This window comes from Passer montanus, unplaced genomic scaffold (assembly GCF_014805655.1).
Source record: "Passer montanus isolate IOZ18808 unplaced genomic scaffold, ASM1480565v1 scaffold114, whole genome shotgun sequence".
NCBI lineage: Eukaryota > Metazoa > Chordata > Aves > Passeriformes > Passeridae > Passer > Passer montanus.
Genome location: NW_024358058.1, coordinates 1356441 through 1382656, shown reverse-complemented (window position 1 = coordinate 1382656; position 26216 = coordinate 1356441). Strand labels below are relative to the sequence as shown.

At 50.5% G+C, this 26216-nt stretch overlaps 1 protein-coding gene across 2 annotated transcripts; it reads left to right on the top strand.

Moving 5' to 3' along the window:
• Nucleotides 1-6: 6 nt before the first annotated feature.
• Nucleotides 7-26167, top strand: BTBD2 (BTB domain containing 2). 2 transcript variants are annotated; one of them, XM_039696678.1, is made up of 9 exons: nt 7-186; nt 6713-6832; nt 10244-10400; nt 13955-14060; nt 14859-15056; nt 18578-18770; nt 20317-20404; nt 22869-23015; nt 23500-23661. In XM_039696678.1, the coding sequence occupies exons 2-9, from the start codon at nt 6750-6752 to the stop codon at nt 23659-23661; spliced, it is 1134 nt and encodes a 377-aa protein (XP_039552612.1). In that variant the 5' UTR covers nt 7-186; nt 6713-6749. The 2 variants fall into 2 exon arrangements, with proteins under 2 accessions (XP_039552612.1, XP_039552611.1); XM_039696677.1 differs by lacking the exons at nt 7-186; nt 6713-6832; nt 10244-10400 and adding an exon at nt 10484-10728 and having other exon boundaries at nt 23500-26167.
• Nucleotides 26168-26216: the final 49 nt, after the last annotated feature.

The window sequence follows — 26216 nt, the reverse complement described above, 5'->3', positions numbered from 1 at the left end:
GGCGGGGGCAGCCGGCGGGGCGGGCGGTCCTGGCGGGGCGCTGCAGCGGGAGCCGGTGTACAACTGGCAGGCGACGAAGCCGACGGTGCAGGAGCGGTTCGCGTTCCTCTTCAACAACGAGGTGCTCAGCGACGTGCACTTCCTGGTGGGGAAGGGCCGCGGCTCCCAGCGCATCCCGGCGCACAGGTGGGGCGGGGGGCGCGGGGATCCCACGCGTGGGGAGCCGGGAATGCGGGAGGGATGGGGGATGAGGGGTGAGGGGGCAGCCAGCCATCCCCATGGCCCTGCGGGGTGGCCGCGGGTCCCGGGCCTCGGGAGGGTCGTGGGGGCCGGCCCGGTGGGCCTGGGGGCATCCCCTCACTCTCCCCACACTGATAAAGGGAATCGCCCGTTTATTTGACAAAAGTGCCCCTCAGGCATCGCTCCTCCTCCTCCTGTCAGGGATCAACCCGCAAACTGCCCTTCGAGGATGGCTCCGTTTTCCTCCCCCCCCTTATTCCCTGAGGGAGTAGCTCACATATTCCCTCGGGGCACTGCATCCTTATCCCCCTCACTTCCCATCAGAGATTGCTTTCCTCACCCCTCTATGTTATTCCTCAGGGAATCACTCCCTCATCCCCCAAAACTGCTTCTCGGTGATTGCTCCCTTTGCTCCCTCGTGTTTCTCCTCAGGGAACTGTCCCCTTATCCCCCAGAACTGCTCCTCAGGGAATGTCTCCTTATTCTCAGAACAGTTCCTCAGGGATGGCCCTTCATCCTCTTCAGGGATGATCCCTTTGGTCTCCATCAGGGATGGCCCCTCATCCCCAAACTGCCCTCAGAGCTGGCCCTGGGAGTGCCGTGGGTTCTCCTGCAGCCTCGGATGGTGATGTGCCATCGTGTGGGGTACAGGAGTGCAGGGTTTGGGCTGCTGCACCTCCCCTGTGAGGAGAGAAAAAGGGGTCACATAACTGCACCCCACATTTCACCCCCTGCTCAGGGACATGTCCTGAGCACAGCACCCCCACTGTGGTCAGTCAGTGCTGCCCCAGATCTCTCCCAGCCTTGGGTCAGTGTTGTGCCTCTCCTCAGGGTCACCATCCTGGGATGTGTCCAGGGTTTGGGTGAGAATGTTTTACCCAGAGGGATGGCGTGACTGGGACAGACACAGCATGGAAAACCCCACATCCCTGGGTCTCGCTTGGAAGTAACCCTTGGTTTGGTGGGAAGCAGAGGAGGGGAGGAATAGTCTCCCTCATCTGTCTGATCCCTGCTGACAGGGATCGCCAAAATCTGTGGGAGCTTTGGGGATGGAAATGAAGGAACAATGATTTGAGACCCCACATTTCAGCTGGAACATTTCAATTTTAAAATTACCTTTATTGACTCTTTTCTGAAGCCCTGTGTTTTGGGGGTTAATCCACTACCATGAGGAGCTGTGTTGAGAATGACACCTGGGCCTGAATAACGCTTAAGGCTGAGCTGCCATTTAAGAATTTGCAGCTCAGAGGCGCTGGGAATCGCCTCCACCTGGATGATGCAGATCTGATGTGGCTGATTGACATTCAGCTGGTTCCTTGGGGGAGCTCCAGTGAATCCATGTGTGCCACCCTCTTCCTCCTACCCCGGGAAGGGCCTCCCAGGGAAGAGCTCAGAGATGGAACCAACTTTAATTGTGTGGGTGAGGTTCCTTGGTGCACCTGGAAGTGGTGCTTGGCAAAGGGAGCCTCACTCCAAACAGTTTCCAGCTATTGCTTTTCTCCTAAGTGCTCACGTTACTGGCAGTTCCCCCTTCAGATTTCCCCCCCTTTTCTCTCATTTTTAGAACAAACCACACTTGTTCTAGGCTGGTTTTAGTGTTTAGGGTGTCAGCTTTGCTCTCTTATGATTTGAAGCTTAATTAGTATTTGGGTAAGCTTGGTCCTACCCTGAGAACTAGGCTTGCTGGGTGGGGATAGGTGATGTTCAGCCCAGAAATAAATGGAAAATAAATGAAGCTTTGGAAAAAAAAGAATTGTCCCTGAAGTGGCATGCTCCTTAATTGCTATGAAATTCATCTGGTGCTCTGGGTGGCAAAGATAGAATGGAGTGTGTCATGGTGTGACATCCCACCTAAGGATTCTAGAGATTTTAGTAAAACTCGTCTGTGTGATGTTACAGTTGGGATATCCTGGTGATTCATGAAGTACTGCAGTTATTTCAGAAATAAGAGAGTCTAAAATAAAACCACCCAGACCCCTTCTGTGCTCAGTTTTCCCACAGCAGAAGATACTTTGTGTTAGAATTGAGTTGCAAAGCAGCCATGGGTTCAGTTGGAGGGATGCTGTTTTGCCTCAGCGACCAGGGCAGATGTTGGTGCTTCGTCAGATGTCTGAAATCATAAACTCATGGAGTTATTAATGCTGGAAAACACCTTTAAGATCATCAAATGCAATCATCAGTCCAGCACCTCTACATTCACCACTAAACCATGTCCCCAGGTGCCACATCCACAGGTTTTTTGAACACTTCCAGGGATGGTAATTCCACCACCACTCTGAGCAGCCCATTCCAATGCTTTACAACTTTTCCTGTAAAGAAATTTTCCCTAATATCTAATCTAAACCACCCCTGGCACAGTAGTGCACAGCTCCCAGGTAAGTATTTCTGCATTCTGGTTAAATTGTGTAAATTTTCAGACCAGGCCAGGTGCCAAGCATGGCTGCAGGAGGAGCAACTCCTAAACAGTGTTCTCAGACAGCTCCTTGTGGTGCCTTGAGGAGTGGTTTGCAGCACCCTGCTTGTCATCCTCAATATGACTTCATGGTGTGCTGGGAATGGCTTTGGCAGCAGACTGGGAAGCACAAATAATCCAAGAGATTCAGCCCTGTGGGAGCTGGAAGTGATGGTGCAGGTGATTCCTGGTCAGTCTTCTCCGGGATGGAGCTGAGGGAGTGTGGAGGGTTTGTAGGTTGAGATAATGAAGTGGTGTGTGCCCAGTGAGCACAGGTGATGTTGTCTACAGGTGCTGGTGCCAGAAGAGTTTTCTGACAGAGCTGTAGGTTCAGGTGTGTTTCTGAGTGTGCCTGGAAAATTCAGTTAATGGCCTTAGTCTGAAAGGAGGGAAGATTTTTAGATTAGGTGTCAGGAAGGAATTCTTCCTTGTGAGTGTGGCAAGGCCCTGGCTTGGGGTGCCCAGAGCAGCTGTGGCTGCCCCTGGATCCCTGGCAGTGCCCAAGGCCAGGCTGGACAGGGCTGGGAGCAGCCTGGGACACTGGGAGGTGTGGTGGCACTGGATGGGCTTTAAGGTCCCTTCCCACCCAAACCATTCTGGGATTCTGTGCCTCAGCAGTTCATATCAAGCCACAGAAACAACAAAAAAGAAACGACAAACAACAAAAGAAACCTCACAGAGCAGCTAAGAGCAAACATTCATTTTGTGTGTGAGAGCCCAGCTTGTAGATAAAAGATGTAAGTGGGTTTGACTGAAGGGTCACCTGTCCAAGTATCTGCAGCCCTGAGAAGATCAGGTGTTTCCCACCTGGAGGAGACTCCAGGCCCCCGTGGAAGTTCCTTGCCTACCCTGAAGCAGGCCCTGTCTCTGAGCCTTCAGCTCATTCCTTCTTGCTGCTGAATCAGCCATGAAGAAGATGGGTGCAGCAGCTGCCTTGAAGCTTCATGGCACCAGCATGGCCAAGGTCAACACATTGATTAGACCCAGCAGTAAGAGGGAAGGGTTTTTTGTCTTTTTCCAGATCTGCTTCATTGGGCACCGTATCAATGGGATTAGAAATGTCTAAACCTCATCAGCCAGGAACTGCATGGGTGTCATAATTAAACTTGTTAATTGGCCAGAAAACAGGGCCCAAGAGTGACAGGGCAAGCATGTGAGGGTGCAGCCCTGTGTGTGCTCCAGGGAGACCTACAGCTTGGGGACAGCCTGAGTAAGATTCTGGCTGTTGTTTCCAGGAGTCTCTTCTGAGCCCATCCTGTCTTTTCTTGGGTGTGTATTCACTCACAGTTCCTGTGTCCCATGGCTCCTGCTCCTGTGCAGGGCTGCTCCTGCCTCCTGCTCCTTTCACCTGGGGTCTGCATCCTCTGCAGCCCACACACCATCAGCAGCAGCAGCTTCTCATCACCTCTGGTGTCACCGAGCTCCAGCATGTCATGTTTTGCTGTGTTCCTGTGCCAGCTCTTCTAGAATAGATATTTTAAGGTTTCTCTGCAGTGGTGCAGATGGAGGAGGGAGCTGTTCAGCAGCAGTGGGGTAGTTGTGGATTTTGAGTGGTTTCTTTTGTTATTGGTGTTATTGTAGTGCCTAGAAAGGGAGCAGCAGTGGTGGGTGTGCAGTTGAAACCAGGTGACAAATGGTGCCAAGGTGAGCATGAAGTTGTGACAGGAAACAAAATAGCAGAAGGAAAGACATTTTCTTGCAGGCTTTCAACAGCCTGTAGTCAGCTTTGGATCTTTTTGAAGACAAATTAACTCAAGGAAGTTGCTGTGACTCTTATTGCTGACCGTCAGTTTACTTTGGCTCCTCCTGGTGCAGAGGGAATGAGGAGAAATCGGGTGTTGCTTTCTTAATTCTTTAGTTCTGTTTCTGCTTATTTCTCTGCCTCCTTTCAGTAGTCCACTCTGTTTTGGCCACAAAAGTATTTAAAAATAACCCTCTGCTGGATTTTCCCATTTGAAACAAACCCCATCTCTTCCTCCTGCATGGCTGGGGGAAGCTGGTGGATGGTGTGGGAGGAGTGGTGAGTATCCCTGCTTTTCCTGGAGTGTCTTTAGAGTAGCTTAAGAAAACACTGGAGAGAGAGAGGGATTTTCTTATGTTAATTATGTTCTCTTAGTGTTTTAAGAGAACTTCAAATGTGGACTCCTGTGTATCTCTGGCACCTCCTGGGATCCTATTAGGGCTCAGCAATTTACAAAATCTGACTAATTTGTCCCCAACTGAAATGGAAGCAAACATTTGAGAGTTTTTTTTAAATGAATGCCCTTTTCAAATAGCTTCTGAAGGCTCTTGCTCATTGAGGACCTATACTGTGCTGGCTGTGAGAATGAAAATTTGAGAGTGCCATTAATATATGTTAATTTTTAGTATCAGACAAAGCCAGCAATTGTTTTGCCACCATCGCTGCTTTTGGAGGAACAAGGATTTTTGTTTCATCTGGCAATTCTGGTATTGTGAGGAAGGTTTTTATTTCTTCTTGACATTTTTCTAGAGAATGGTTTGACAGAAATATGCATGTGTGTACTTTTTTGTAACCACTGTGGTTTGTCCCGAGCTCCCTGAGCCCATCAGGAACAATGAGCCAGCTCGTCAGCCAAACTCCGTCACAGCAAATGAGCCTGGCACATCCATGGGGCTTCACTCCATTGTATCCCTGGGAAGCCTCCTCTGGATGGGAGGGGAGGGAAAAGTGAGAAAATGAAAGCATTGTTTAAATGGAAATTTCCTACTTTTAAAAGGTAATTTCCTGTTCAATCTGACTGAAATTCCCCCATAGTGCTGGACTTTCCTTGGGCTGGAGGTTTCTGCTCCATGCCTGCTGTCTTGTATGGATTTCTGCCTGCAGTTCTTGCTGCTTCTCTGGAAGAGTGCATCAGACCACTGCAGTAAGAACCTGGAATTTTCCAGCTTTTTCCTTTTCCTAGTTGGTAGAGAAGTGGTTGTAGTCATCTCCTGCAGCCTGGGCTGCTCTGCTTCCCTTCTGTGCTGAGTTGTGACCTTCAGTTTAACTTCAGGGAGCTGCGTGGTGGCAGACACAGGAATCCTTCATGGCAAAAGCTCACCTCTGCATTTTTGAACAAGAAAGTTTTCAAAATGGCTTTCTAAGTCCTGAGGCAGGTACAGCAGCTTAAATATACACAGGCCCCTCAGCAGCCCAGGCCTGGGCCTCCTCCTAAACAGGAGATGTCTGTTGGGGGGATCATCTTGTTTGCATGGGAGTGCTGGGACATCATTTTTGGTGTCAAACCTGTTTTGTGCAAGTTCCTGCCTTCAGTCTCTTTAGAGCTGATAACATCCTTCTCTGTGCCAGTATTACCATGTAAGTTCCCAGCAGTGCTGAGGTTTGTGTGCACCTCTCTGTGCTGGTTTGCTCTGAGGGAGGTTTGTTCTTCCCTCTGGCCTGAGCCCAGAGCAGGATCTCCATGGAAGCTCTCAGCAACGTGTGGAGGGCAGCTCCCATGCCAGCCTTGGGTTCTGCAGCTCCCAGTGCTGCTGCTGGTGCAGTTTTGTGTTTTGGGAGCTTGCTCTGCCATCACCAAAGATGTGTGCCTGGGCCTGTGGGTAGTGTGCAGTGACAAGTTTTCCATAAGTGTTTCCAATAGGTGACTGTGGGAAATTGCAGCAAGACTTGGGCTGTTCACTGGAAGAGCTGGAACTCCTTAGCTCTGCTGTTTCTTTGCTTGTCAACGTTGGGATGATACATAGGCTCCTACAGGGGCTTTACAAAGCATGTATATTCTATTCCATAATTCCCAAAATCTGGCCTTTGGGGAGCCATTCCTGTGCTGGATGCCAGGACAGGGCTCAGAAGGAAGCTCCTTGCAGCTTTGGTGCTTTGCAGTTACGGAGCAGCAAACCTGACCCTCCCTGCTCTTGCAAAACACCTTTGCTTTAACTCCACAAACGATTTGCCTTCCCTGAGGGTGGCTTTGGGGATTAGCAACCAGCCTGGGATTTTTTTGGAATATAAATATGATTTAACATAAGGTTTTATTTGCATGTTTGTTTTTTCCACGTTAGGTTCGTGCTGGCCGTGGGCAGCGCTGTCTTCGATGCGATGTTTAATGGTGGGATGGCCACAACCTCCACAGAGATTGAGCTGCCTGACGTGGAGCCTGCTGCCTTCCTAGCTCTGCTCAAGTAAGCTGCTTCTAAAGCACAGGATAACTGGGATGCACAGATTTAGTGTAGCAAAAAAATGTTTTTAATGAAAGCAGGGAAGTATTTGTAGAGCGGAGATTGTTAACTTCCAAAATGAAATGCCTCTTTGATCTGTTCAATGGTATTGAAGTGCTGTTGTTAAATCCCTGTTTTCTTGGGTAAAAGTCTACTGCAGCTACTGCATTAAAAAAAAAAAAAAAAAGTATAATATTGGCCATTGTGTTACAGCTTATTCGCTAATTGGTTTTGTTTAATCTTAATGCTCTTTGAGAGAAGAGGAGAAAAGTGATCTTTTGAAAGCTCTGTAAGTTACAAACACTTGGAGCTTGTTTAGGTCATGAGCAAGTTGTAACAGGTAAGCAGGGGTGTGTAATAAATCTCAGCCATTCCATGTGGTATCAGCCTTTGTGTAGGTTTTATCCCTCTTTTTGAGAGCTGGGTTTGAATTTACGTTTCCAGTGTGTGTTGCAAGTCTGTGTGCTGGAGGAGGAGGAGGAGGAGGAGGAAGGGGCTGTAACATCCTATTCACCAATTCCTTTAAGCTCGGCTGGTGCTGCACAACATCCAGCAGCAATCCTGAATGGATGCTGGAAAGTCATTGTCCTGTTTCTATAGGATTTCTGTAACCTACTTCCAGGGGTTTCCAGTCCTGTGCTCTTGACATGTTCCCCACTCACTTCCTGCTGGGAGCAGTCACTATATATAGCTCTGGCACACTTTTTGCTTTACCTTCAGAAAGTGCTTTGGTTGTGCCTGTGCTGTCTTGGAATACTTTAAAATTGATCTGGGCTAGAAGGAAAGGCCAGAAATAATTGAGAGCCCCAAGCCCCTTCCCCTTTGGCTCACTTTAAAGCAGACACCAGCACGTGGGGAATCCCTCTAATTGGTGTGTGCCTATCAGCCATGTGGATCTCTCTGGAGTGCAGAGCTTGTAACTATCTTTAAATCTTTGTGAGGCCCAAATATCCAGTGAATTAGAGGCAAAAATCCTGATGTTTCCCTGCCAGTGCTGAGATTTCAGCACTTGATTAAACAGAGTGATTTCAGAAGAGACCCATCATCTCAAAAGACAAAGTGATGAGTTTAGGTGAATTTCGACAGAAATATTTACATTTTTTTATGGAAGAAGTCTTTGCAGATTACCTCAGTGCTTCTGAGCTGTGCCAATGGTCCAGTGACATCTTGGGTGCTTAAATCTAGAAATAAATTTTTAAATTGCTTTTAAAATGCTCAGAGCTTAAATGTGTCAGAGGAAGTTTGGGTGCTGCTTTCCAGGAGAGAGCTGACCAACTATGTGGTGTGAGTTCCTGGAGTAAAACCAGTGCCTCCAAACACTGATCTGGAATGGCAGCTGATCCTTACATATGTCTCTGGACTTGGTCCAAGCCATGATCTAATGCTGTAGGATCAGGAGCTTATCCAGGGACAAAGTGCCCATCCTGAATGTTCTGCAGAGGGTTCCATCTGGATGCTGGATTGTGATGGAGTTTGTGGGCTAGTGACCTTTAATAGGTCTGCTGTAATTGTGTAAAAGATTTATTATTATTGTTATTATTATTATTATTATGTTAACCCAAAGATAAGAACACATCTGATTGTCTGGGTTTACGGTCTAAATGTTCTTTTAAATTGATACTGGGTTTTTTCACAGTATCACAGTTTTTTCACTCTTGTTGTTTCTCTTAGCACACACTGGACTGTGGTAAACAGAAATACTGACACAGACACTAAAGTAAACAAATAATTGTTTTTAGAGCCACTGTGTTCTTTTAATCTTGGAATAGAAAGGATTGCTCAGTGCAAATGGGGCTGAGAAGGGGTGTGTGCAAAATACATTGATTAACCTGTAGCATGATGCTGCTATTGACAAATGCCCTGGAGCAGCACAAAAGCCTGCTTTCAGCAGTGAGAATGCTTCCCTGCCTGTGGATCACACTGTGGATGCTTCCCTGAATGACATCCTGGTCTTCTCTAGCTGGAGGAGCAGGAGCTCCTCTGCTGCAGATGGGAATGCTGCCTGGCATCCCCCTGGAAGAGCCCTGCTGCTGCATGAAGCTTCCAGGAATAGCAGCCACACAACCTGCTGCTGTCCCCCCTTCAGAGGAATGCAGAGCAAAACATTGCTGGAGTTTCCAAAATATCCTGTGGAATAGGAATGCCAAGCACAGTTAACACAATACTGCATCTCTGTGCTTTGTGTCCTTGAGATCCTGACTGGCAGATGCTGCACTGGTTAAAGGAGATACAGCAAAAAAAACCAAAACCTCTACATGAGCTGTTCAGCCTGGAGAAGAAAAGGCTCTGGGAAGAGCCTAAAGCCCCCTCCAGGGCCTGAAGGGCTGGAGAGGGACTGGGGACAAGGCCTGCAGGGACAGGAGCCAGGGAATGGCTCCCACTGCCAGAGAGCAGGGCTGGATGGGAGATTGGACAGGAATTGTTCCCTGTGAGGGTGAGCAGGCCCTGGCTTGGGGTGCCCAGAGCAGCTGTGGCTGCCCCTGGATCCCTGGCAGTGCCAAGGCCAGGCTGGGCAGGCTTTGGAAGGTGTCTGTGCCCATGGCAGGGGCTGGAACAAGGCAGTCTTTAAGGTCCCTTCCAAGCCAAAGCATTCTGGAATTCTGTGATAAGGACTAGCAGCAGTGCATCACAAGTTTTACTGAGCTCAGCCTCTCAGTTCCTGCTGTCTCTGGCCAGTGAGTTCAGGTATTAGGGGGCTCAGTCAGGTTTCCTTTGTTTTTTAGGTCATTAATGTGCTTCCTTGTTTTGGCCTAACAGTGAAGGCTGGTGCTTTGCTGCAGCGTGGCCATCCTTGCTTTTCACTGCAGTTAACTCTTGCTTGATGCTGAAGTTACATTGTGAGCTGTACTTAAATATCTGTGTCATGAAATGAAACAGTTCAATCTGTAAAGTGGAGAGATGAGAAAGGGGAGTGTGGGTAAAGCACCTCGTGTGCAGTGGATGGGTATGTCTGAGTGCTTCTCAGCAGTTCTGAATTAGTAGTGTAAAATGGAGTTTCTCTTCTGAGGGATGCAGGCAAGATTGAATCTGTCCTTATTTATTCTAACTGAACAGCCAAAAATACGAATTTTAAGGGGTGCCCTTGGCCAGGGACTGTTTTAGCCTGGTATAGGCTAAGAGCTCACTGGTAGTGAGATGCAAGGCAGATTGAGCTGCTTCAGTGGAAATCCCAGCTGTTAAACTGTAAAATGTCTGCTAAAAAAAAAAATCTTGGTAAACCAGAGTCAGTGGAAAGGATGTGAAAACCCTTCTATCTCTCCAGTAGAGGAAATGGACCAGGATGACAGGCAGAGGCACAAACATGTTTTCTCTGAATTGAAGGGGTTTTACCGTTATCTTAATTCACCACAGCAATGTTTGTTTGCATGTTTTCAGATTTCTTTACTCAGACGAAGTTCAGATTGGACCAGAGACTGTTATGACAACACTTTACACAGCTAAGAAATATGCAGTTCCAGCCCTTGAAGCTCATTGTGTGGAGTTTCTTAAAAAAAACCTCAGAGCAGACAATGCATTCATGCTATTAACTCAGGTGAGTTTGTGATCATCTGCCTTCAGCAGGGTCCAGCACAGTCAGAAAATGGGAATTTTCTGGGTGTTCCAGAGTTGATCATCCAAAGTGGAGCAGCTCTGGGTCGTTTTGAATTCTTCCTCACAGGAGTCCAGCACTGCTGAGCAGGTTCTTACAGAGAACAATATACAGCAAATGTTGCTGCTGTTTCAGATCTTTCTGTTTCACTGTGGCAGGTGGTTCCTTCCAGAGTGTGAGCTGGGGATGGAGTTAACAGGGTGGAAAGATTTCATCTGCCAAGAAGAAAAGTGGAATGAGAGGATTTCCGTGTGTTACAGAATCAGGACTGGTAATGCTGAGCTTTCTCTCAGTGCTGTGTCTGGCTGCTCAGCCATTCCTTGAAGGACTTTTGTGCAATACTTTTCCTGAAGTGGGGGTGAAAGAAAACCTTTTCATGAGTGCTTTGGTTTATTTTGCTGGGAGAGGAGCAAGGTGCTCTCTTCCTCAGCCTGTTCCAGCTCCACCTCCTGCACTGAAGGCTCACAGACCCAGAGTGCCAGAGCAGCTGTTCCTTGGCCCTGGGTCTGATCCAGTCTCTGAGGGTTGGGCTCCTCCATCTTCCACTTGACTCTTGAAGCAGAAAAGTAGGAAACAGTGTTTACAACTTCTGCTTAGTTTGAAAAGATCAGACTTTGTGTCCAGGTTGATTAAATGAGCATCACTCATCCCCATTTCCCAGCCCTGTCTTCTCTCTCTGGTCCCTGTCACTCTTTCTCAGACAGCTGATGCCACATTGGTGACATCCACAGTGCTGTCATCTGTGTGGTGGAGTCTGGCACTGCCAGGGACACCCTGTTCTGGGTGCTACAGGAATAAGAAACACACAGGCTTTGTGTGTGACTTTCTTTCCTTTAGGGAATGGGCAGACTGGAGTGGCTCTGGAGGGATATTTCTGATCAGCCAGCTCAGGAAAGCTGCTGTGCTGTCTGATGTTAAATAGAGCTTGCAGAGGAGTTTCCCAGCTGCACTGAGTTGGGAAGCAGCACACTAAGGTGGCCTGGCTCTGAGGGACTGCCTGCCTCACCCAGCATTCCTGTCTGCTGCATTCTCCCCCTTGTCAGGAGTACAGGTGTCTCAGGCTCTGCCTGTAGGTACCATGTGGGTGGCAGTGGCTGCACCAGCAGTGCAGATATTGAAGCAGTGCTGGCCTGAAGCAGGATTAGACTGGGATTTTTTTTTTTTTAGTTTAAATATTTGGATCAGTTCTCAAAGTAGTTCCATGTCCCACTTCTGTTTGTAGACACTTGTCACTGCTTAGGTTCAGCTACTGCTGCAACACTCCATGGCTTCTTCACACATCCTCATTAACCTGGCCCTTTTCCATGTGCCATGAACACATGGCAAAGCCCCTGAGACAGGGGGGGATCCACATTGTACTTCCCAGAGTTGGACTCTGAAAGATTTGAGACAGGGGGGGATCCACATTGTACTTCCCAGAGTTGCACTCTGAAAGATCAGGAGCTGTTAGCCAGGAGCTGGGAGTGTATCTTTCCTGTAGACTGAAGTTTTGGGGAGGCATCTAAGGCTAGCCATTGCTCAGTGGTGGGTTAGAGGTGTTGGCTTTGTGGTATTCCATATGCAGAGATTTTTTGTGGTTTCCTGTGTCTCTGCACTTGAGTTTGTAGCTTTGACAAGGTAATATTTATATTTATGGTGACTTCCTTACAGGTCACTAAGGTCCTTCTTTGGCAAAGGAGGAAGGTATCCTTGTGTTTCAGGTGCCAAAACCAAAATACTGGCTGGTACTCTGTCAGTGGCACTGAGGCAAGTCAAATGCCAGATGGGGAAAGGCTTTCCTGTTGCCTTTTGTTTGTGGCTTGTTCATTCTGTATAATCATCAGTGATGATTCCCATCTAGTTTTATGTTCACTATTTCTCTGTATCAAGTCTGAGATGTTTGAGGCAGGTCTTGCTTGAGAAATGTGCCTGATCTTGATGGCTAGGTGCACCTCACTGAAAGGATCTCTTCTCACAACCCTCTTGTTTCTGGTCTGCAGTGTGAAAACCTACCTGTTTTCTGCTTTCACTGCATCAAACCAACAACCTCTTCAGTAAATTACAGACCTGAGATATATCTTGTAAAAGACATTGCCCAATAGTCTTAAGATCATGGATCTGAGATCCCAGGTAGAGCCCCAAACCTGCTTTTGTGTGTGTCTGCCCAATCCCCTGGTCCAGCAGCTGTGTCACTGTCTGTCTCAAACAACTGCTGATCAGTGGCAGAAATATCAGAGGCAAACAGCTTTCCTCACTGATTGTGCCTCATAGTGAGCTGTGATCCTCTTTCATGCCAGACGCACATCCAAGTGTCACTTTGATCAGCAAGGAAATAAAGCTTGCCTGGAGCTGCTGTGGGGGAGAGCTCTGTGAGTGTAACTGAAGTCCTCACGTGTCCAAAGAGCCACTACAGTAGTAAAGTCTGAGTCAGTCACAGCTCTTGATGCCAAGAGTGTAAAGGCACTGGCAGCCCTCCAGCCCCCGGAGCAGGTGACAACTGCTGAAGTTTCCCTGGGCCCTGAGAATTTGTTCTTTCAGCTTCCTGCTCTTGAGGTCTCAGCACAAAGATTGGCCTTGCTGAGCTCTGCGTGCCACAAGCAGGGCTGAAGCAGAAGATGCTGGAAGGCAGCTCCTGAGTGATGGAATTCCCAGCCCAAAACACGAGTTTTAAACCTTACCTGTGGCAGCGAGTTCAAGTCTGGTGTATTCTTGTTAGGTCTGAAGTCAAGGCAGTTCCTTCCTAAACAACAAAACCAAAGCACTGAAGTAAGAGGTCTTTTAGTGGTTTTTTGTGTATTCCACCCATTTCTGCTTATGCTGGGCACAGGACTGCTAACACGTGGCAGTCCAGGCCGATCTGAAGTGGCAGCAAAATTGTTACAAGACTTCACTTAAGTTGGGCAGAGAAATTCTGAGCAGCTCTCCAGGCTGTGTAAGGCTTTTCTTGGAATAGTAACCTATTTTGGGACAAATTCTTTAAGGTAACTGGATTAGAGTAGCTGTTTCTGTGCAAAACATGGAAATGCACTAAAGCAGGCTGTGTACCCTGTAGGGCTCCCCAGGACACACAGGCACTGCTGCTACAGCTTTTTCTTGCTAATGCACAAGATCAGTGTGGCTGTTCTTACAGAATAAGCTCCCTCTGCATTATTCCTAGAGCAAGCAGGCCTGGAGTCACTGGGCAAAGCTTTTTTGTAAATAGAAAAATGATGTAAAAATTGCCTGTTCTGAGCTGACAGGGTCAGTGTGGTGCTGGAGAGCACGATTGGTGCCTGCACCAGGCCATGTTAAAACAAAGACGTGCCTGAAGACATGCACAGCTGAACCAGGGCTGCTGCCAAACACAGAATTTTCTAGTGTTTGCCTTGTCATGCTTAACTGCTTGTGAAAGGCCCAGTGGATTCCTGGTGCAGTCAGGCATGGTATTGCTAATGAAGATGGGCTGTGGGAGGGGAAGGGGGGTTCTTAGTGTAAACTTTAAAATACCTTTTCTGTTAATGATGCTCTTTCCTGCCTAGGCCCGGCTGTTTGATGAGCCCCAGCTGGCCAGCCTGTGCCTGGAGAACATAGACAAGAACACCTCAGATGCCCTCAATGCAGAGGGGTTTACAGACATTGACCTGGGTAAGCTCTTTTCCACCCCTCCCTCTCTCTCCCTGCTTTCATAACCAGCTTGTCTCCAAAGTTGTTACAGGTTAATAATGCCTGGCACTCGTGGCTTGGCTGTTCTGGAGCAATCAGTTGAATAGGCTCTGGCACAAAGTGGCTGGAGACAGGGGGTTTGCCAAAGAGTTTGCTGCCTTGCCTGCAGAAATACCCTGGAATCTGCTTACTTTGGTGCAACTTGATTTTTCTGGGCATTACACAAAGCCTGCTTCCTGTGTTGATGTTGGCAGGTTTTGGGTGGGTGTAAACTTGCCTTTTTTTGTAGAGTTGGCTTTCTTTCCCAAGTCTTTGTCAGGTTTTGGAGTTAAAAAGGTGGTGTGTTTTTGGAAGCAAGGACTGGCTATTTTAATTACCGTCTGCAGTTTCCAAACTTGCTGGGCACAGTTAATGAACATTAAAATTCAGGCTTTAACCTTCTTCTAATGAGATGGGCTGTGGAGGTAAGGCACAGGTCACCTTCTGGCTTTCATGCCGCTTGTTTCATCCAAATTTGACGTCAAGCAAGTTGCAATTCATCCTCCTGCACTTGCATTAACATGCCAATTAACTGGGCTCTGTTTGCTGCTCCAGTGAGTTCCTTGCTGATGGAATATGCAGATAAATCATCCTCAGAGGCTGCAGGCAGCACTTTTGGGAGATGCTGTTGCTTCAGCCGCTTCCTCTTTTACCGTGGCTGTGCACGGGGCACTCCTGGCGAGGTGCAGGGGCTGGTGTGGGGTTCAGAGCTGAAGCTGTGCCTGTTGTCGTGCCCTGCAGACACCCTGGTGGCAGTGCTGGAGAGGGACACCCTGGGGATCCGGGAGGTTCGCCTGTTCAATGCCGTGGTGCGCTGGTCGGAGGCCGAGTGTCAGCGGCAGCAGCTCCAGGTGATTCCAGAGAACAAGAGGAAGGTTCTGGGCAAAGCTCTCTCCCTTATCCGCTTCCCACTGATGACTATTGAGGAGTTTGCAGCAGGTAACTCTACAAAGGTGTTTCTGGCAATCCTGGTCTTTGCTTTCCCTCAGCTACAGATTGTCAATCACACAAAAGGGAGTTTTCTCTGTGTATGCTGTAGTGATTTCAATAGCAGATTCCTCCCCATTTTCCCTCATTCTCCCCCTAAAAGGCTGGAAAGGGACATTTCATAGGGGCCTGGAATGACAGCACAAGAGATAATGGCCTCCTGAAGGAGGGTAGGGTTAGACTGGATGTCAGAAGGAAATTCTGTAGTGTAAGGGTGTGAGGCCCTGGCACAGGGTGCCCAGAGCAGCTGTGGCTGTCCCATGCATGGAAGTGTCCATGGCCAGCCTGGACAGGGCTTGGAGTGCCCTGAGGTAGTGGAAGGTGTCCCTGCCTGTGGCAAGAGGTGGTAAGATCCCTTCCAACACTCTTCTGTGATTCTATGATTACAAAGTCTACTGTCTGAATGCCATTTTCATCCATGCCCATTCACTCATGTTAGAGCCTGTGGTGCTCCCCTGGGAAGAGCAGGGGGATCACAGCTGTGTTTGCTCTCACAGCATGGTTGGATGGTTACTGTCCCATTCAGCTGAGAGCAAAGATCCAAACTGGGGCTCACCTGCTCCCCTTCCCAGCCATCCCGAGGGTTTAAACTACACAAAGCTAATGGATTTGCAAATAATTGGTGTTGATCATAGCCTGTTCCCAAAGAGAAGTGGGATGTTTCTCCCCATTCTCTGCCTGTGGTGGTGTTGGCCCTGTCTTGCCAATCCTGTTCAGAGCAGAGCCCCATATCTGAAAAACTTTGAAAATGTTCTTTGAGCTGCAGGATTGGTGTTGTTTAGTCTGTGTCTCAAAGTATTTTTCAAGTTTACATTAAGATCTTGATCCACAGAGATGTCTAACTCATTTCACAGCTTGTACTATAGATTGCCTTGTTTTCTTTTCGTTGCTTGTTGTCTTTCACTTCATCCTCTGGGGATTCCCCGGGGATTGGAAGCTGGCAATTGGCTTAAATAGTTTTCATGCTAAAAAGACACAGTGGAGCCATTTTCCAGACTGTAACTCGTCTCAGGCTGCAGTGCTGTGTACACAGGAGCAAACAGGGGCACTGACCCCTTCCTTTGCAGGTCACTCCTCAGGGCAGTGCTGCCATCAGCTGCTCAGTCCTTCATGTCCCTGTTCCCACGTGAGGGGGGCTGTTGGTAAGGAGAAAATCTGGGCTTCAGGCTTGGTCCCCACTCTCTGCTTGGCCTGTCACAGCTGTGATGTGGCCTTAGGGAATGTGGATTTCTTCAGAAGGAGCTGGCTCAGTGAAGTAGAGATCTTTGCATCTTTCTGCAGATCCCATTTCTTTCAGTCCTCGCTTGTGACCTTGTATCATTCTCTCACTGGAAGGAAAGTGTTAATTTTGGCATGTTTGGGTTGAAAGCTTTGAGCTGGGAGAGCCAGTGCCCCTCCCCATGTCACAAACTGCCTGTCCTACTTGGACCTTTGTGCTTTAAGAGAAATTATTAAGTTTTCTGCATCCACTTTAATCTAAAAGATGACCAAGACCCCCAAACCTGGGGAACTGCAATGATCAGCTGTTCCTTAAACAAGGAATTAACTTGGAATTCCTTCAGCTTTGTCCTTTCTCTGAATTTCTGAGTGATTCTGATTTCTGTGGTGATCACAGCAGAGACAGAGGAGGGAAACCTTTTCTCTCCACACCCCTCTCTGCCAAAAGCCAAGAAAAGAGGGAATTTTACAGCAGTGGTTTCACCAGTTTGTTGTATAATCTGGTATCAAATGTGGGGTTTTGCATGAAGATGTTTTAACTGGCAAATGTGTCCCTCCCTCCCCTTAGAGCAGGTAATTTGAAACATGGCAGAAGTGAGTTGCAACAACCCAGGATAAGTTCAGACACATCAACTGGGCTGATTTTTTGCTGAACAAAGTATCCAGAAGCTCATTTACCTTTGAGGAGTCGACTTCCTTGAAATCTTGAATCTCTCCCCATTGCATCATTGGACCAGGTTATGTCTGGGTAACATCATGCTGAATTTAACCAGCTACAAGTCGTTTTGGACTTACAAGTAGCTGGGCATTTGCTCCCCACATTAAAGAGCATTTAACTACTGTTGTTTCCCCAGTACTCAATGGTCTTGTTTATGTTCAAAGCCTTGTGCAAACAGCTGTAGAGAAGCTTTTGAGTGTTAGGCTAACAAACTCATTTTATCCAGTTTCACTTTTGAAAGTACTTCAGGTAGTTTGCAAAGATTGAGTTTAGCATCACTGAGTTGGATGCCCAGAGCAGCTGTGGCTGCCCCTGGATCCCTGGCAGTGCCCAGGGCCAGGCTGGACAGGGCTTGGAGCAGCCTGGGACAGTGGAAGGTGTCCCTGCTATGGGAGAGGGTGGCACTGGATCTGCTTTGAGGTCCCTTCCAACTCAAACCAGTCTGTGATTCTGTGATCCCTCTGGAAAAAATGTCTTGTTACTGGAGAAAAGATGAGAACGTGCTCCAGGTCTTGCTAAAATCATTAGCATTTTCCCCAAGGTTCTACAATAAAGTTATTGAAATGCAAGATGTGGATTAAATGCCTGAAGGAATGAGCTGAACCACCTTTGTCTTGAGTAAAAATACTCTTAAACTTTTTGAGTTGATGGTAACTGTGTGACAGCCCCTCTCCCTCTTCCTCATGGTCCTCCATTGTGTGTGAGCCACCAGTGTGGATGTTTGGAAATCCCTTCTGTTACCAGTGTTGTCATTTCCAGAAGGAGTGGGGCAAGGATCAGCTGCATGCTTTTGGGTTTTTTTGGTAGCCCTGTGCATTTGGGCTCCACAGAGCTGGGCAGTTAATCACAGTTCCATGTTCCTTGAAGGCTCTGCAGCCCGTGACTGCCCTGTGGATAAAGGGCAGCACCTTTGTCTGGGACTTAATATCCTGATGCACCACTGGGATCCCATCTGTGATGGGGGTTTAGCCTGCTCCCAGCTGGAGTCAGGCTTGTTTCCCCATGAAAATCCCAGAGGGATTCTTTCTGCTTATGCAGTTCTGGGGCCCCCAAGATCAGAAGGACCCAAAGCTGTTGGAGAGTGCCCAGAGGAGGGACACGGAGCTGGGGAAGGCTCTGAGGAGCGGCTGAGGGCCCTTGGCTCGTTCAGCTGGAGCACAGGAGACTGAGGGGAGGCTCCTGGGGGCTGCAGCTCCTGCCCAGGGCAGGCAGAGGGGCAGGGGCTGAGCTCTGCTCTGGGACAGGGCCAGGAGCCCAGGAAGGGCTGGAGCTGTGGCAGGGCTTGGCATGGAGCTCAGGGCAAGGCTCTTGCCCCGAGGCTGCCCAGGGAATGGTCCCGGCCCCAAGGCTGCCAGAGCTCCAGGAGCGTTTGGACAGCGCTGCCAGGGCTGCTCAGGGTGGGGCTGTTGGGGTGGCTGTGCAGGGACAGGGGCTGCCCTGAGCATCCCTGGGGGTCCCTCCTGACACGGGACATTCCAGGGCTCTGTGGTTCCCTAAGGCTGACGGCACTGCCCCTTCCCTCCCCTCCCCTCTGCAGGGCCTGCCCAGTCGGGGATCCTGACGGACCGGGAGGTGGTGAGCCTGTTCCTGCACTTCACGGTGAACCCGAAGCCGCGGGTGGAGTTCATCGACCGGCCCCGGTGCTGCCTGCGGGGCAAGGAGTGCAGCATCAGCCGCTTCCAGCAGGTGGAGAGCCGCTGGGGGTACAGTGGGACGAGTGACAGGATCAGGTCAGCTCTCGCGCCCATTCCCACCCCTGGACTGTGTTCCTGAGCTTCCCGCTGCTCTAGCTCTAAACACTCAAGGTTCTGTGCCAGACCCCGACTTTCCAGCGTGTAAGCCCCAAAGGGAAGGTGTTCTGCTGGGCAGAACCGTCCCCCCATGCACTGACCTGCATGCTGCTGCCACTTTGCATCTCTGTTGGCAAAGGTTTCCAGGAAACGTGGCTCCCAGCACAGGCCTCCCTGGAAAGGGAGGGAAATAACCCCCCAAAGGCTTCCTGCAGCTTAGGGGCACATAATGTGCCCCTAATGTCAACCAGTTGTCCCCCTGCCATGCTTTGTGGGGGACAGGTAACCAGTGCTCCATCAGGTTGGTTCCCTGCTCCAGGTGTCAGTGTGGCTTGTTGAAGCCCCTTAACCTCTCCTGTTGGAGAGAGGGGTTGGGGTGAAGTTCTGCTGACACCCAGTTTGTTCAGACCTGAGCTTGTGGACAACCAGCAGAGCCCAGTTAGGCTGGCACAGACTGGCTGGAAAATGGTGCTTTGCAAGGCTTGTGTTCCCAAGGCAGAAAATGAGAGCAAGACAGGAGGGAATCGGGAAGCCCTGGGGTTCTTTCCTGCTTTGTGTTCATCTTGGTTGGAAGGAGACTCACAGCAGTGAAGCTCTTCACAATTTTTAAGATGATTCTGTTGCACTGGAGCTGTTGGTGAGATCCTCTGGTCCATTCCACCCTGGCAGTGGGAACTGCTGCCAGCTCCAAACGCTTCCTGCTCCCACCTCTAGCACTCGCAGACCTTTTGGAGTTTGGGTTTGACTTAAGGTTCAGCCTCTGCAGCATCAGGGTCAGTTCCAAAACTGAATATTCCATGATGGCTGCAGAGTTGAGGCTTCCAGCCCGCCCCAGGTGTTTGTTGTGGAAACACTACAGGGCTAAAAGAGTTGGTGGATGGGTGAAGAAATGCTGTTGGCAGCCTGGCAGACACTGAGGCTGCTGCTGCCTGAGAAGGTGGAGCTGTAGTGGGGTAAATACCCTTCCCCTTCTTCCTTGGGCAGCAGGGATTCCTGCACTCAGGAGTGACTGAATCCTTATGTCTGCTCTTGGTAAATCTGGAGTGCAGCAAATACCCAGCAGCACATGAGCAGTTCCCCAGGGCTCAGCAGTGGAACACCCAGTGGTGTTTGCTGGGCACAGCACTGTGAGGTGGGCTCTGTTCCACACTCCCAGGCTGCCCTGCCTGGGCCTGGTGGGTGTCTGGGGGTGCTGATGTTTTGCCACAACTTGGAAACACTTCCTGAGCCTGGACCCTGAAATTTGGGGATGGGATTGTGCAGCTTTGTGTTTCACACATGCCCACTGGACCAGAGGTGTGAGTGTGCAGCTGATGGTTTCTGTGCAGGGTTTCACCTCTTAGTAAGGGCTGCACTTAAATCTGTGTAGGTTTGATTAAATCAGAGATGTAAAATCAGCACAAGTGGAGATATTTGTGTATCAGCTTGTACTGGAGCAATACAGGAGTGGCAGGTTTGGACTGACTTTCCTGCTCTGTTCCTGCAGGTTCTCAGTAAACAAAAGGATATTTGTAGTTGGGTTTGGATTATACGGATCCATACACGGGCCAACGGATTACCAAGTAAATATACAGGTAATTCTCTCTGCTACCTTAAAAATCCCGGCTGTTTTGGGGGTGACAAACACATTTTAGTGAATCTGTGACAAAACAAAAGGTTCAGAGGGACTGTGTTTCTCTGGGCAGGGGTCTGGCAGATGTAGCAAGGGCCAGATGGGGCACTGGGGATCAGAAGGATTATTGCTCTTGATTTTATTGCACATGTCACTGCAGCATCTCCCCAGGTCTGCTCCCAGCTTTGGGGCAGTTGGGAAGCAGTTTGGGCAGCAGCTGTGCATGATTTCCCACCCTGAGCAGGCTGGGAGAGGCTCAGTTGTCTCCAACTTGTCCAAAGAGCAGGTGGATCCCGTGGATCAGGCTGGTGCCTGTTCTGGGTGCCCGTGTGCCACCCCAGTGTGGGTCTCTGGAGGAGGACTGTCCCCACGAGAGTCACTCCAGCACACAGGGCAGGCTGTCAGCATTTCTTCCCTGATTGTCAGGGCTCATCCTGCTGCCCTGAGCTCTTGGGGGAGAAGGGTCTGAGCACAATGTGGGCTTGCAGTGCTCTGCCAGCCTGGGGGTGAGGAGGGGGCGTTCTGGGCTGTCTGGGGCCTGAGCCCACAGCTCTGTGCTGAGCTCAGAGAGGCCCAGAGCAGCTGTGGCTGCCTCACCCCTGAAAGTTCAAGTCCAGGATGTGGCTTAAAGCAACCTGGGATAGTGGGTGGCATCCCTGCCCCTGGCAGGAAGGTTGGAGATGGATGATCCTTAAGGTCCATCCCAACCCAAACGTGGCATTCTGTGGTTCCGTGATCATTGATGGGTGACAGGAGTGAGGGACAGTGTGTTTGTTGTGGAAACACTACAGGGCTAAAAGAGTTGGTGGATGGGTGAAGAAATGCTGTTGGCAGCCTGGCAGACACTGAGGCTGCTGCTGCCTGAGAAGGTGGAGCTGTAGTGGGGTAAATACCCTTCCCCTTCTTCCTTGGGCAGCAGGGATTCCTGCACTCAGGAGTGACTGAATCCTTATGTCTGCTCTTGGTAAATCTGGAGTGCAGCAAATACCCAGCAGCACATGAGCAGTTCCCCAGGGCTCAGCAGTGGAACACCCAGTGGTGTTTGCTGGGCACAGCACTGTGAGGTGGGCTCTGTTCCACACTCCCAGGCTGCCCTGCCTGGGCCTGGTGGGTGTCTGGGGGTGCTGATGTTTTGCCACAACTTGGAAACTCTTCCTGAGCCTGGACCCTGGAATTTGGGGATGGGATTGTGCAGCTTTGTGTTTCACACATGCCCACTGGACCAGAGGTGTGAGTGTGCAGCTGATGGTTTCTGTGCAGGGTTTCACCTCTTAGTAAGGGCTGCACTTAAATCTGTGTAGGTTTGATTAAATCAGAGATGTAAAATCAGCACAAGTGGAGATATTTGTGTATCAGCTTGTACTGGAGCAATACAGGAGTGGCAGGTTTGGACTGACTTTCCTGCTCTGTTCCTGCAGGTTCTCAGTAAACAAAAGGATATTTGTAGTTGGGTTTGGATTATACGGATCCATACACGGGCCAACGGATTACCAAGTAAATATACAGGTAATTCTCTCTGCTACCTTAAAAATCCCGGCTGTTTTGGGGGTGACAAACACATTTTAGTGAATCTGTGACAAAACAAAAGGTTCAGAGGGACTGTGTTTCTCTGGGCAGGGGGCTGGCAGATGTAGCAAGGGCCAGATGGGGCACTGGGGATCAGAAGGATTATTGCTCTTGATTTTATTGCACATGTCACTGCAGCATCTCCCCAGGTCTGCTCCCAGCTTTGGGGCAGTTGGGAGGCAGTTTGGGCAGCAGCTGTGCATGATTTCCCACCCTGAGCAGGCTGGGAGAGGCTCAGTTGTCTCCAACTTGTCCAAAGAGCAGGTGGATCCCGTGGATCAGGCTGGTGCCTGTTCTGGGTGCCCGTGTGCCACCCCAGTGTGGGTCACTGGAGGAGGACTGTCCCCACGAGAGTCACTCCAGCACACAGGGCAGGCTGTCAGCATTTCTTCCCTGATTGTCAGGGCTCATCCTGCTGCCCTGAGCTCTTGGGGGAGAAGGGTCTGAGCACAATGTGGGCTTGCAGTGCTCTGCCAGCCTGGGGGTGAGGAGGGGGCGTTCTGGGCTGTCTGGGGCCTGAGCCCACAGCTCAGAGAGCTCAGAGAGGCCCAGAGCAGCTGTGGCTGCCTCACCCCTGAAAGTTCAAGTCCAGGATGTGGCTTAAAGCAACCTGGGATAGTGGGTGGCATCCCTGCCCCTGGCAGGAAGGTTGGAGATGGATGATCCTTAAGGTCCATCCCAACCCAAACGTGGGATTCTGTGGTTCTGTGATCATTGATGGGTGACAGGAGTGAGGGACAGTGCAGGCATCACAGGGCTGGTCCATCTGGGCGTGCCTGGGGCTTGGCCTAGCTCAGGGACACTCTCATGGGCAGTGTCCAGATGAAAGCTGACCCTTTCATGGATGATCTGTGCTGCAGATCATCCACACAGACAGCAACACGGTCCTGGGGCAGAACGACACCGGCTTCAGCTGTGACGGATCGTCCAACACCTTCCGGGTCATGTTCAAGGAGCCTGTTGAGATTTTACCCAACGTCAACTACACAGCCTGTGCTACTCTAAAGGTACCACCTGGGGTGGGGAGAGCTGCAGGCAGCTGAGGGCACCTGCTGTAAGACATCAGTGCAACCTCTGTGTCCCTCGAGGCCAGTGGTGCAATCTCCAAGGTCTGAGTGTGCCCTGCTGCTGCCGTGAGCTCGTTCACCCCCAGCATTCAGAGCTGGTTTTTGACTTGTCCCACAGCACTGAACTGGTGTTTCACTGGGGAGGGGATGGGGTGGTGGTTTTGGTGTGGACAGCTGAGCTGTCAGTCCTGCAGGTGTGTAATGCAAAGCCTGCTGCAGTGGCCTCAAAAAGTTCATATGTAGCTGTTGAGACCTGGTTAAATTAGTGTTAAGTTCTGATAGAGATGAGATTGAGCTCAGAATACCTGAGGTGCAAATCCAGGAGGAAAAGGGAGGAACTGACATTCCCACAGCTCCAAACCCACCAGAGAGGCTGGGCAGCAGCAGGGTCCTGACCTGTTCTTGTCTTCTGTGACCCCTGCAGGGTCCAGATTCCCACTATGGAACCAAAGGACTGCGCAAAGTGATCCATGAATCACCAACAACGGGAGCCAAAACCTGCTTTACGTTCTGTTACGCGGCTGGGAACAACAACGGCACCTCCGTGGAGGATGGACAAATCCCAGAGATCATCTTCTACACATAGTGCCACTGCCCAGCCCGCCCTGGACTCGACTCTTCCCTGTCGCCTCCCAAACGAAATCTCTGGCTGAGTTTGACCACACCAATTGGAGCCACACTAGCCAAAGGTCACAGTGAAATCATTTCAAAGCTCATGTTCTGCCTTGTGCTAGTGCTGCTGCTGCTCCCAGGTGCCAGCCCAGCTGGTGTCCCATGCAGCCCAGCTGGTGTCCCAGTACCATTTGTAGGTTGTCTGTGGCTTGTTGTTTTTCACCTCCTGATTAACCCTATCTAACAACGTGCGTTTTTTGGACTGTAATGAATGTAGATGCTTTTCCACCGGTCAGAAACAAGGCAACGAGTGGCTCTGGTTGTGGTTTCACTTGCCATGAGGAGATGCTCCTGCAGGCAGACTCGGTTAGGGCTGGGTGGCCTCTGCTCTGCTCCAGCTCAGCAGTCCAGGCCAGCCTGCAGGGCTTGGCCAGCCTGTGTCCAGCACCTTCCCTCCCTCCCAGCAGCCTCAGCACACAGAGCCACCTTCAAAAGTCATGGAAAGTGGCCTTTTCCCTGAGGCTTTGCTGTTCCAGCACTACACAGGCTTGGAGACCTCAAAGCTGAGCTCCTCTGGAGGGACTGAGGCATTTTCCTGCTCTTCCCACTGATCTGTGACAATCTTCACCTCGGGCAGTTGGTGGCAGCGAGGTGACCTCCCTGCAGAGGGTAAGGGGCAGCAGCCTGGCTGGGCAGCTCCTCCTGCATTCTGAGTCCCCGTGGTGCTGCTTCCACACCCCTGGCACAGCCCAAGTGCTGGTGATGCTCAGCTCACCCTGAGCAGCCCCAGCTCTGTTGTTACTGGTTGTTGTCCTTTGCAGAGTGCCAGGGTTTGTCAGTTGAAGCAGAAGGGCACCTGCCTCAGCTGTTCCTGGGCATTCCTGCAGTTTCCATGCACGTTTCCATGCATTCCCTCTGTTCCTGTGCATTGCTGCCTCGCCCCTGCTGCCCTGATGGCAGCAGGAAGAGAGGCTGGATGTGCACCTGCCTGTTACCTGTAATGCAGCAGATGGACAAGGATTTACCAAATGGTTCAGGAAAAGGTGGAATATTCTCTGTGCTGGTGTGTGTTTGCACACTGCCTGTTGGCCAGGCACAGGGGGGAGATCACAAACATCACCTGTTGAGCTGTGGAGCTCGGTGACCTTGAAGATACCCCTTGTTCAGGGCCAGCTGCTTTTCCCCGTGGCTGTCACAGAGGGTGGCTGGCCCTGGGCTGCCTGACCAGCCCCACCCTCACTGCCCACGAGTGAAGACCACGAGACTCTTCCTCCCCTCCTTTGCAGAAGAAGCTGGAATTAATCCCAGCCTGGCAGAAAGACCAGAGCCAGCGGGGTCTGCGTGGGACTGGCTGGGGTGGTGCTGCCTCAGGGCCCCTTCTCCAACCTCCTGCTCCAGCACACGGAGCCACTGCCACTCTCTGGGCAGCTGCTGCCACTGGATTTCACTGCTGGAAGTCGAAACCTGGCTCTCCTTGGCTGGAGCACAGCTCCTCCTCCTCCTGCTGCCCAGCCAGGATCCTGGGGCAGTGCTGGCTGGAGTCTCCTCCTCAGCCGTGCAGCAGCAGCCTGGGACTGCCCTGCATCTCCTCACCAGTTAAGGTGCCCAGAGTGTGTTCTGTGCTCCAGGGAGATGCTGTGAGCTATGTATGGTCAGCCTGCTTCCAGGTGGGATGGTTCTAATATGGCCAGTACTAAAAAAATAGAAAAAAATCCCAGCCCTGGGTCCATGACCTGGTGACTGAGCCCGACTCTGTGCAATGCAGACAGTGCTGTGAGATGGAGTCCCAGCCCAGGCTCCGTGGCCGTCGGGCTGTCTGTGCCTGCTCCTGCCACCACCCCTCTCCCAAGGGGGTGGGAATGTCACTGCTGGCAGCCAGGCCCGTGCTGGGGCTGCACCTTCCCCAGGGGCTCTGATCGGGGTTCTGCACCTCGGGCCGTCGGGTACAGGTGGAAATAGTGGAATAATTGGAATTTGAGAGAAGCAGAGCTGGGTACTTGGCTCTGGGAAGAGCAGGGCTGGGGCAGGCCCTGCCCAGCTGCAGGGGGAGCCTCCCGCTGGCTGCTCCCTGCAAGTTCTGTTCTCATGACTATTTTGTTACGCAAATTCTCGTCCCAAATCCCACCTTCCTGCCCTCCCTGCGCAGGGCAGGTCAGGCAGCTTGTCCTGTCACAGAGGGAGAGGAGTCAAACTCTGAACTACACCTGAGCAACTTCTGTTCTTACGGCTTTTCTGCAGTTTGATGCAATTCTGGCTTTTGTAGATAGATGAATGTAATTCCTTGTTGGACATGCCTGTTCCCAGAAGTATGAGCCATTCTGTTGTACCACGTCACCTTCGGCAGAGCGGGCCCGCCCGGCTCCTGTGCTACTTGATGAATGTATCCGATGCTCTCGTCCCGTGTTCACACTCTGCTTTTCGGCCAGCTTTGTGATTTGTAAATAGGAAAACAATAAAGACATCGAGGTTGTCTTTATGAAGTTTCTTTGTGAGGGGAGGAGAATGGTGCAGGGGAGATCTTGGCCAAGC

Bases quoted from the DNA above. Each gene is read 5' to 3' on its own strand.
- BTBD2 (XM_039696678.1), top strand. From the start codon at position 6,750: ATGTTTAATGGTGGGATGGCCACAACCTCCACAGAGATTGAGCTGCCT. The intron at 18,771-20,316 runs GTCAGCTCTCGC...CTGTTCCTGCAG, and splicing joins GGGACGAGTGACAGGATCAG to GTTCTCAGTAAACAAAAGGA. The intron at 20,405-22,868 runs GTAATTCTCTCT...TCTGTGCTGCAG, and splicing joins ATTACCAAGTAAATATACAG to ATCATCCACACAGACAGCAA.